The 11,544-nt window shown below is 49.5% G+C and overlaps 1 protein-coding gene across 1 annotated transcript; it reads right to left on the bottom strand.

Moving 5' to 3' along the window:
* Positions 1–439: 439 nt before the first annotated feature.
* Positions 440–11,114, bottom strand: TMED3 (transmembrane p24 trafficking protein 3). The gene is made up of 3 exons (XM_005560228.4): positions 10,822–11,114; positions 8,268–8,516; positions 440–1,288 (listed from the first exon to the last, which is right to left on the bottom strand). The coding sequence occupies exons 1-3, from the start codon at positions 10,993–10,995 to the stop codon at positions 1,052–1,054; spliced, it is 660 nt and encodes a 219-aa protein (XP_005560285.1). The 5' UTR covers positions 10,996–11,114; the 3' UTR covers positions 440–1,051.
* Positions 11,115–11,544: the final 430 nt, after the last annotated feature.

The raw sequence follows: 11,544 nt of genomic DNA, 5'->3' as shown, positions 1-11,544 counted from the left end.
CTCCAGAGCTACTGCACAGACACTTGATGGGTATGCATTCATTTCTTACCAATGGGCAGGAGAACTAAGGGCAAGTGAGACGGTACCATCTTGAAGAGTGGTTGGGAGGGACTTCACTGACAATGTGCCTTTTGGTCAGAAGGAAATATGATGGAGCAGCGCATGCAGATATCAGGGAGAAGGTATTATCACAGGAAACAGCATTTGCAAAGTTCCGTTGTACAACACGGTGTGTGACCATGTGAGGAGACTTCCTATTTTGTTTTCATTCACCTGGGAGGAGTGATTTCTTGCCCACTCTATATATCTCTGCACAGCACCCTCTGGACCTCTCTAGGTACTCTGTCTCACACTCTAATTATTTATGCACACACCCATACTCTGCAGTAAGCTCGAGTCCCCAGAAAGGGGACAGAAATAAATGCACAAGTCTCCAGGATGCTCACACTTCGTTTTTATTAGCCAGAGTTTCCCACAGTTTTCTACCTCCTAGGAAATACACAGCTCACTAAGGGCACCCAGTCACCATTCTGTCCTGCTTGCATGGCTGACACTGTTGCTCGCCTGGGGTAAGCAGATCTGCAAAGTTGCCCAGGGCCTGGTATCCTCAGGTACAGAGAACCCCAGGGGAGGAAGAGCCAGAACTTAGAGCCCCTTTCTTCTCCACATGGGATAGGACACCCAAGACAAATGACCCATGCATCATGAAACAGAGGCAGGGCCCTGAGCTGCCCAAAAGGCCTGGGCACTTGGAGTTCCTGCTACCAGCCAGGCCGCTGAACCATTGCCTGCCCACCCTCCCACAGTGGCTAATCCCTAGCCTAGTTGTAAACATCTTTTCAGTGCTGCACACATAATGCAGTTGGATGCCTTCTGATTACTGGTCTCTGAGACCTTCAGCTGCTGAGGTGCAAGAATCAAGCATGGGCATGAAAGGCAAAGGGCTACCACAGCAGCATCGTTCTGCCTCCACCCTGGGCTATGCGCCTAGGAGACCTAGGAGAGCTGCTCCAGGCTGGGACATGAGGGGCCCTAGAGCAGGATGCCAGGGCTAGGAGTGGACTGCCCTGCTGATGGGTCGTTTTTCTGTGAAGAAGCTTTTCAACAGTAGCACCTGACTGAAGCTGACCACGAACAGGGCAATCGTCTCGCCGATAGACCAGTAAGAGACTCGGCTATTAAGGTCTTCCGCTCGGGCCCGGTCCTGGGCCTCCCGCAGCCGGTAATGCGTCTGGGAGTCAATCACCGTCTTCAGAGCCTCATGGATGGTCACGCAGGCGGACTCCATCTGGGCAGGAAGAGAAAAGCAGTCACGCTGCTAACCCATAGACATATGTGGGATCCAGCAAACAGCAAATGCTGTCGTCAGCATCCTAGGTGACATCCACTGAATGCTAACTATGAATCTATGCTAAGGGTTTTACATGGTTTTATTTAATCCTCACAACAAGCCTAATTGAGGCTCAGAGAGGTTAAGTAACTTGCCCAGAGTCACACAGTTAGTATGTGGCTGAGTTAGAGTCTGAGTCCTGAGCTTATGCTTTCAAGCACTGCCCCATACTCTCATATCCAGTCCTTACAATACCCCTGATAGGCATGGATCATTACCCTCACTGTTATTGAGGGCTTATCCCACATACAGATGAGGAAACTGAGGCTCCAAGAGGCTACACGAATTGCCCAAAGTCACACAACTAATAAACAGCGAAGTGTGAACTAGACCACAGTTGTGTTTGGACTCTGAATCCACTGCTCATGTTCATTCTATTATGTAATTGCTGCCTATAGTTTTATGTATAAATACAAACACGTGAAGACACATGCCTCATGTACATAAGCACATACACACACATGCAAAGACACATATATATAAACAGGCACCACATAGACACATACGCTTATGTGTAACACATACTACATCATAACTTTCTTTACCTGCAAAAGTATTCAGTGTGGTAGGCAAAAGTCTGAAAATGTCCTTCCCACCACCACCAAGATCCCCTGCCCTAATTCCAGAAAGCTGTGAATATGATGAGCTGTCACCTCTGTGACTGCATCATGTTAATATGACACAGCTGACCTGAAGATGGGGAAGTTATCCAGGCCTGATCTAATCACAGGAGCCCTTAGACACCAGGAGCTTTCTCCAGCTAGTTGCAGAAGAAGTCAAGACAGTTTCCAAGCATGAGAAGAATTCAATGTGCCACACTGGCTTTGAAGGTGGAGGTGACCACCTGCCAGGACCAGAAAAAGGCCTCCAGGAGCTGAGGGTACAACAGTCAGCAAGGAAATGGGGACCACAGTCCTACAACCACAAAGAACTGAACTCCACCGATAACCTGAATGAGCATAAAAGCAGATCCTTTCCCAGAGCTTCCAGGTAGGAGCCCAACCTGCCACCATCTTGACATCAGCCGTGGGAGACCCCAAGCAAAGAAACTGGCCACCCTGCTCAGGCTCACACCGTACAGAGCTGTGTGGTAATAAGTGAGTATTGCATTAAGACACTACGTTTGTAGTAATTAGTTACTCAGCAATAGACAACTAATACATTATGCCCGTGGGAAAACGTTGAGTTCTTATTCAGAGGCAGCCTCTAAAACACCATGTATCCAAGACCTAGAAAATTCTATCCTATCAGTGAGTTCTCAGGCTAGAGGAATTCACAAAGCATGCACCAGACACTTACTTCAGTTCCCAAACTCCAAAGGCAAACTATTTGTAAAGTACAGTACAATAAACTAGAAAAGACTAAGTCATTCTGTGACCTCCCTCCCCAAAACCCTTGTTTCTCTCTCACATTAAACCACTTCCAGAAGACAAACAGGAAACCACTGCCAAACAGTGGTGTTACCCTTACTTGCCTCATTGGGTATCCTTAACTCTGGGCCACTCTAGGAGCTGAACTAGACTATGTAAGGAAGAAAAAAACGCTTCCCTTCAGCCTCTGCATTACAGGGCAGCAGCTTCCATCTTTCTGGCAACAGGTCTACCTCCCAAAGCTATGGGACCCTCCTGCACACCGTGGAAGGCCCTCTCATCCTGGTCCATGTGTAAGAAGTGGTGAAATGTCACATGTAGAAAGGTGGCATGATCACTGTGTAGCAGATGGAACTGATAGAGTTAGACTGGGTACCAGCTCAAAGAGCAATATCAAGTGAAGAACAAGCCTATTTGTCCCCCAGTGAGTACCTCTGTCCTGTTTTCTCAGTGACATCCTCTATGCCCTATTATTTTGGGCTACATATCATCTTTCACAACTGGAGTGTAGTTGGCACTGGACTTCTTCACTTCCCCGCATTTGGTAGGTGGGCTATACCTGCAGATATTTGATACTGAAAAAGGGACAAGTGATCCTAAGAAGGGTTCCAGACATCAGGAAGTTGACTCTAAAGGGAACTTCCAAAGCCAACTGGCTTCAAAGGTCAACCACCAGAAGAGAAAGCTCGGGTGCAGGTCTCTGCACTGGGGCCAATCGTCACATTTGTGGTTGCTCCTCCTAGCTCTCCGGGGAATGCTTCCAAAGCTCACTAAAGTATGTCAACTCTCACAGATGGAATAGAATGCTAAACTGGGAAGGAAGTAGGAAAGAGGTAAATGTGGAGTCGGGCTTAACTTATGTGAACCCGTGTCAAAGCTAATTCAATATATGCCATTTCTAGAAGCCTCCCTAGTGCTCCCTGCCAGACACTACCTATACAGGCAGACTATACTACCTATACAAATCCATTTTGTATTTACATCACCCTGGGGATCCCTGGAAAATCACAAAGGATTGAAGGTGGGGCTGGGGGACTCAGGATAGATACTTGTAGGATGAAGTTACAAGGATTTCAAATCATGGCTGAGTTTTAATCGCTCACACTTCCACTAATTCCTTCATTCAAACATTTATTCAATGTTTACTTTTCTTCCAGGCACTGTGCTAGGCCCAAGGAATTAAGAATCAGAGCCAGACACAGTCCTGGGTCTCAGAAAGTTCACAATTTAGAGAAAAAATTACTCAACTATAATGCAATATAAAAAGAGCCAACAACAGAAGGGTATGCAGAGTCGTGGGAACACCCAAGAGAAAGATGCTGAGCCTGCCAGAGAAGATGGAGTACTTGACATGGGACAAGACAAGCTGAGTCCTGATGGATGGGCAGGACGTCACCAGGCTGAGGATGAGAACACATCCCAGGCGGCAGAAGCACAGGCAAAGAACTATACAGGGCCTGGTCTGGGATCAGGGACTGACACGGTGATGGGGATGCATGGAGAAGCAGCTGTGGGGAGGTGGAAGCTCACAGTAAAGGGCCTCGAGGTCCAAGGCTTTACCATGTGGCTCTGTGAGCAAAAGATTGGCAAGACTGGAATCCCACTTTACGAGAATCTGCCTCTGGCAGATACGATGCAGAAAGGGATGCATGTGAACCAGTCTACGGGCAGGGAAACCACTTAGGTGGCTGCAATTCCACTGGGAAGAGAAGATGCGGGCCTCAATTAAGAAGGTCGCCATGTCAGGGAAGAGTGGATTGGAGGGAAGTTGATGGCACTGAAATCACAGGACTGGATAACAAAGAAGATCATTCTGGAAATCAGTGGGAGGGATGGAGACACACACGTAAGTGTATACATGTGTGTATCATGGTCACAGTATATGTGTATATGTATGTGTGTGGCACACGCATATGGATTCATAGGTACACATATGCATACACATTTGTATGTATAAATCCGCAGAGAACACTACGGAAGGGCTCATTTGATTTTCCAGGCTAGAATTCCATTCTCCAAGTTTATCTGTCACAAACTCATTCAGAAACACTGGACTCACTTGACTGGGGGCTCCTTGGACCGCAGGCCCTGGCCTGGGAATTCAGCAGTACAGGTCAGCATCTCCAGCCTTCTCCCAGGACCCAGAATCACTGGAGAGGAAGGAGGAAGGGAAGAAGAAAAGATGGAGGACGCAGAAATCACAGGTGTAGACACCAAGACAGAGGATAAGTCAGATATTTATGTGAAGCCATCTTCTCTGGCCGAGATCCAGTAACACAGGCCAGAAACCGGCACTAGGACTGCATGAAGAGGCCTCGGTGGCCTTTAAAGGAACAATCTCAGATCAGATCAGATCAGATCAGGTCAGTGATAGCAAAGGGACCAGTTCCAAGAGGGTAATGGAGCAACAGGTGATACTCTACAGCTTTCTTGGCAACTAACACCTGCAGACACCTTCAGGACCTTACACAGACGCTGCAAGAGACCCCAGAGCAATATATCCCCGAGAATCAGAGACACCTGGATGCTCACCCTCACCATGAAAACATGCTACTTCCCCATCCACTGAGATCTTCCATTAGTGCTCGTCTAAAACAAACCTCTTCATCCTGTTACCACAACACTTCAGTTAGGCAATCCCTCAGCCAGCTTCCCACCCAGCAGAAAACCAATGGAACCCCTCTGCTTCCGGGTCCTGTTTTCCCAGGCCACGATTCCCCAGCTCTCCTCCTGTGTGTGACTTTCCACCCTGCTAAGACCACCAGTCCTGGCTGGCTCCCAGCGTCCTGGAGCCTCAAAGGGATGACAGTTGCCACTTCATGGTGACACCCTGACCCATCCTACTTCTCGCACCATCCCTTTCCTCCATCTCCACGCTGACACCCCATCCTGTCCCAGCCACCTGTGGATGCTGAGGTCTTCAGTCTGTAACCACTGACAAATTCCTGCAGCCCTCACCTCATCAGGCCTCCCCTGACCCAAGTATCTGCTTCTTTAAATTCTTTAAGAACTCAGTGACAGGGAAGTAGAAGCTGGCCTCAGAGCACTTAGGAAAACCTTTAACCCTTCCTAGGCCACCAGGGAGGTAGCTCTTGGCCTTTGACCTCTGTCAGAAACCTTCAGCTCTGACCAGGATCTGCCCAGATTCTCAGGAAGCCTGGAAGCCCCTCGAGCTTGGCTTTCCTGAAGTCACGTTCTCCTGGCCCAGGTCCTCTCTCCTAGGAGCCTGGTTTTCCTGAGCTCAGGCCTGAAACAAGTCCTTTGGGCCTGAATCCCTGGCCTGGGCCCTGGTCACTATGGAACCTGTTCTTTCACCTAATACTTACTTTTGTGCCAGAAACCATGGCCTCTGGCCTACCATTGTGCTGCAAGAAGTCTGGGGAGAGGCGAGACAGCAGCTGCTGGGTAAAAGGGGACCCATGCCAAGCAAGATGAAAAGGGCTGGCGAGAAGAAAGAAAGTTACACTCCATAGATGTCACCTGCTCTCTTCATCGAGGAGGCCAAGCTTCTACATTGTCAAGTTTAAGGTAAAGCTCTCCCAGTGAAGCCTTCCTGACTCCTGGAAGAATTCATCAGTGGCTCCTCAAGACCCCTGGCACTTCAGTTACAGCTCTGACCACAGTGCCCCATGGCCAACTGGCTTGCAGGGCTGTGCTCCTTGCAGGGCGCCCAGCACAGGCACAGAGCCATCCACTGCCGGCACAGTGTGTAAACTGAGTGAATGCCGGCACAAAAGCAAGTATTCTCAAAGGCAGGCACAGATGGTTCAAGGAAGCAGGGTCAGAGAAGTGGAAGGAAACGGCTCTTTTGAGGCTAAGCAGGAGCAAAGAAGAGGTTCTAAGATAGAAGAAAAGGGAAGCATAAATCACCCTTTCCTGCAACAAAATCCAACTACTGCTCAGGCTCCAGCAAAGAATGTCTCTATTGACCTAATTCATTAAAGCTTTTCCTACCAATCTGTTTTCTACTGGTTAAGGGGGAAGTTCTTCAGCTCAGCTTTTGGAGACTACAGAATCTTCCGAATAGAGGCTGTTTCAATAGTGGCCAATAAAACTCTCATGAGTATTGGTTGCAAAAGATCTTACACACAATACACACCCTTGGCTGGATCTTCTAACAGCAGTCATGTTGCCAAGCTCAAAGCTCAAACCCAGTTTTGGACAATGGAACTTTCTGTGCATGGCCACTAGTCACCTGTGACTACTGAGAACCTGGAGTGTTGCTATGGTGCAGATGAGGAAGTGAATTTTTAATTTAATATCAATTAATTTAAATAGCCAAATTTAGACACTGGCTACTGTACTGAACAGTGCAGCTCTAGCCTCCAACTGCGTAGGGAAGGTGGAAGACTGGGCAAATGAATCCACAGGCATTCATGAGTGTGCCCAGAGCCACAGAGGAACGGAGCCACCTTGGAGTGCGGCCCAGATCATCTGGCCTCCTTGAAAGTTCAAGACGCTGTGCTTTTGGTTCTGGCACACGTGCAGCTACCGATGGTTATTCCTGTCTTACAGGTTTCCCTGGGCCCTGACAGTCATTTGACAAGTGTTTGGTGAGCTTCTTCCTGTGCCCCACCTTACGCACTGGAGCACTGAGGATACAAAAGTAAACCATTCAGGGTCCTAGCCCTCAGGAAGCCAGCCTGCACATGAAAGGGAAGGAGGAACTTAAATAGCAGAAGGGAAGACAGACGGATTAAGGAGGCTGGGATAATAGAATAATGAACCTTGACAGCCATGGGCGACAGACATGACTATCCCCACAAAATGTCAGAGTTTCTCCTCTGTAGTGTAGAGCTGTTGCTAAGGCTCTACTTGCCAGCCTTCCTTTCATCCAGGTTTGCCACATGACTAAGTTCTCACCCATGGGGCATGAGCACGTCATATGTATTCCCACTGGGCATGGGCTTTTAAGAAGTAGATGGACTTTTCTCATTTTCTCCTCCTTTGGCAGCTACAGGCAGAAGACCCTGAAGCCCTAAGGGAAGACAGAAAGATGACAAGAAAGAATAAGCCTGGATTCCTGAGTCACACCATGGAGGAAAGCTCCTCACCAACCTTTTCTAGATTATGCGTGAGAATAAACTTCTATTCTGTTAAGCCATTGATGTTTGGCATTTATTTTGTAACAGTACCTTGTGTTACTTTAATACATCACACAAAGTAGGACTTTGGTCTTCATGATACAGGCACATCATATAAGCAGAGACACATGACACAGGTACTTCAAAAGTGGTACTGTGCAAAAGACTGAGTGGGAATGAAAGAGTAGACAGGAATATCAGAAGAAAGTACTGCAGGGATCTGGTTAGAGAATCGAAAGGAAGATCGAAAGAAGAGCATGGCATTCTTTAGGACTAGGTGTGAAGAAAGAGGCAAAATCAACCCTGAGACTTCCAGACTGGGAACTGGATAGATGATGACTCCAACCACCAGCCTAGACAGAGGTCAATGAGGAGGAACGCGCTAGGGGGTTCAGCAGCCCCAAACTGCTAATGTTCACTCACCTGGGTGAGAGCCGTGACCCTGTTCCCCATGTCTGGGAGAATGGGAGGCTCATCACCCACTTGAAAGTCAAAGTAGACGGTCTTGTGAGAGAAGGTGGAAAACTCATTACTGAAGCAAAACTGATAAACGCCCTTGACCTCGGCCCGGTATGTGAAGCTGTCGTACTGCTTCTTGGTTTCTCTGTAGATGGTGTTCCCCTGGGGGTCCTCCACATAGCAGTCAACATCGTAGTGGCCTCCAGTGATGACCTGACAACCATAAGAAGTTTGCTGTTATCAAAGGGGCAATCACCACTTACCAAATGCCAACCAGACACTGTGCGCAGACTCTACAAACATTTCTGTCATTTCATCTTCAAAACTTTCTAAGGCAGGTGCTATGCCACTTCTCACTTTACTGAGGCTGAGCAAGGTTAAATAAATTGGCTGTGGTCACACTGCTTGAAAGTGAAAGGGCTAAGATTTGAATCTATGCCTGTCTGACTCCAAAGATTGTTCTGCAGGGGTTCAATTAGCCTAATCGTTTCCATTTTACAGGAGAAGAAACTGAGGCTCCAAGGTTAAGTAACTGCCTAAGGTTACACAAGATAAAGTAGAGCTGAGATCTGACCTGAGAGCTTTTGGTTCCAGTGCCCAAACGCTTACCTACTGCACTATTCTGAAGCATGAATAAGCATACCCCAGGATAACTGCTCTTCATGAGATGGTGCTGATAAGGCTTCCAGAAATCAAGAGCAAGATGAGGAGGGATATCTAAGAAACTATTCCAATGCAGCTAGATGCCACTGATTCTTTCTTTGTTCAATACTTAACACAAGACATGCAGCAAATCACTGCTTTAGGGCACTGCCACTCATTAGCCATGTGACCCTAAACAAGTTACTTTACTCTCTGAGGACATGTCTTTATCCATGAAGTGAGGATTCAATGAGTTATCATACCTAAAGTGCTTAGCACAGTGTCCAACATAAAGAAAGCGCCCAAAAAGTGCCAGCCAATTACTGGACAATTGTCAGACTGCAAACCCCCTGGGGGTGCAGTGGAGATGTGGGATCTGATTTGGGGCCACCCTAGAGCATGCATGCTGCACCTCCTGCTTCTCCCTTCCAATAACAGACAGGTGCTCCCTCTCCCCCAGCAAGGGTCATTCTTGGCTTGCTGAATGGGTCTACTAGCTATTAACAATATATTATTACTGATCGAATGCAAGGAGAAGAAAAATATTGATCGAGGCATTCACGGAATTTCTGAGAGTCTTTGGGAATCATTTAGTTCAAACTCTCCTTGTAACATAAGAAAAATAAGACCCACATAAGGCAAAATCTCACAGGTAGGCAATGGCTATAACCAAGATCCCTCAAAGGACACGGTCAATGGCCTCCATCTGCTTCCAAATTTAAATGGCCTCTTTGTCCAGACAAAAGTTACTAGTCCTGCTCAGCAAGCTTTGCGTAAAGCAGTGAGCATCCTGTTGCTGAGTGTGTTTAAACCCAGGCTGGGCACACTTTGACAAGGGATTTCCGCCCTGGCAGTGAACACATGACATCTGAGGTCTCTGCAACCACACAATTATCATTCTTTTTGTCAATGCATCTAGGTTGCCCATGTTAATCCAGTCACAATTTGCATGTTGTCCACACAGATGTGAAAGTGGACAAATCAGTGACTGAGACTGCCACATATAAGTTGTCTCCAAGCGCAAGCTTCCTTCAGTACCTTTAAGCACAGAGGAACTGGTCAAATAGCTTGCCCCATTCCTGCTGCCCGTGGCACCTCATTTCTGAAGTGCCTGTCAGCATGCATCCACAAGCAGATAGCTGTCTGAGTACGATGCCCACTTGGCCCCCAACCCTAGACCTGCTCACTAAATATCGGGGGCAGACTACTCACTCAAGACCTGCTCCTGTCACCTGTGGGCCACGGGTTCTCTCAAAGGAGACAGGAGTACAGGAACTGAGCTTTTCTAAGCCATATGGCAAGAGCCAAGTCATGCAGCCACACCACTCCTGGTAAACACCGCCAGGCCTCAATGGCTGCAGTGATCCCTCCTTTCCAAAGCGCCCGTTCTCACTTCTGCTGCCCTCACCTCACCTGAACTTTAAACGCTGGAGAGGGGAGGAATAAAATAAAACTATGAACCTACTTCCTCTCGCTGCCATTTTTCAGTACTGGAAGGCACAAGGCGGTCCAAAAGACTGGGGTTAGAGAGCCTCTGTCCAGCCGATCAGAGCTGGCGTTCGTTAGTGTCTCGGGCGCCTGCGGAGATCTCTCTGGCCAGTTCTCCAGGCTGCGGGACCCGCCCTGGCGTCCCCATCCCGGGTTCGCACCAGCGGCGCTATCTCCTCGCTGGCCAGGCTCGTCTCGGGTGGGCCCTAATGATCCAAAACCTTCCTCCTCACGGGGAAGTCAACGGGTGTCCGGGGACTCCCACCCCATGCACCCTCCCTACAGCCTCTGTGGCTAATTCGAGCGCCTCCAGTCAGGGGCGCGCCAGTGTCCAGTTGAGACCTGGGAGTGGAGGGAGAAGGGAGCGCTGCCGGGCGCCCGGCCTCACCTGGTAATCCAGGGAGAACTTCACGCCCTGCTCCACCTCCTCGTGGAAGCACTGCTTGGCGTTGTCCGGCAGCTCGAAGGTGAGCTCGGCCCCTCGGGGCTGCTCGGCCCGGAGCAGGAGCAGGAGCAGCAGCAGGAGCAGCACGGAGGCGGAGAGCGGGGCTGCGCTGCCCATGATGCTCTCGGTCCCGTCCCGAGGGCCGCGGCTGGGGGGCTGCGCCCCTCGCGGCTGGGACTGCTGCTGTGGAGCCCTGGGAGTATGTAAGGAGATAGACGTGGCGCTGGCAGAGCTCCGCGCTTCCGGGAGGGCAGGCGGCACAGTGCGCAGCCGCGCGCTCAGAGTGGGCCTGGGCCCCTTCTGTCGGCTGCGCGTGCGCGCTGGTCGCGCTGGGCCAGGGGACACGCCCTCTCCCCGCCTCTCCCGGCTCGCTCGGAGGATGGGTCTAGACGGAGGGTAGGCGGGCCACCACCCAGCGCGCCCCTACCCAGAAGTGGGAGAAGCCCTGTCCACTGTTCTGCGCTCTCCCGGACCCGCAGGGCTGAGCATCCCCCCAGGTAGGCCCAGGTCCACCCCCCAGCTGCTGCGGCACGAAGCACTTGGGGTTTTACTCCCTCTATATGGCTCTGCTTTTAACAGGCTCTGTAACTTCAGTCTCACACTTCCCTCAAGAACCAGTATCCTTGTTTTGAAATGGGTGTGCCCAAACCTAACACCCACAGTAGT

Source organism: Macaca fascicularis, chromosome 7 (assembly GCF_037993035.2).
Source record: "Macaca fascicularis isolate 582-1 chromosome 7, T2T-MFA8v1.1".
In the NCBI taxonomy this organism is placed as follows: domain Eukaryota; kingdom Metazoa; phylum Chordata; class Mammalia; order Primates; family Cercopithecidae; genus Macaca; species Macaca fascicularis.
Note: the sequence above shows the minus strand (reverse complement) of the source record. Positions and strands in the feature narration are given on the sequence as shown.

What these genes read in the sequence shown, in the direction of transcription:
- TMED3 (XM_005560228.4), bottom strand. Translation starts at nt 10,995, where the DNA reads ATGGGCAGCGCAGCCCCGCTCTCCGCCTCCGTGCTGCTCCTGCTGCTG. An exon ending in AGTTCTCCCTGGATTACCAG is followed by an intron (nt 8,517 to 10,821) that starts GTGAGGCCGGGC and finishes TATGGTTGTCAG; the next exon opens with GTCATCACTGGAGGCCACTA. An exon ending in GGGTCACGGCTCTCACCCAG is followed by an intron (nt 1,289 to 8,267) that starts GTGAGTGAACAT and finishes CTTCCTGCCCAG; the next exon opens with ATGGAGTCCGCCTGCGTGAC.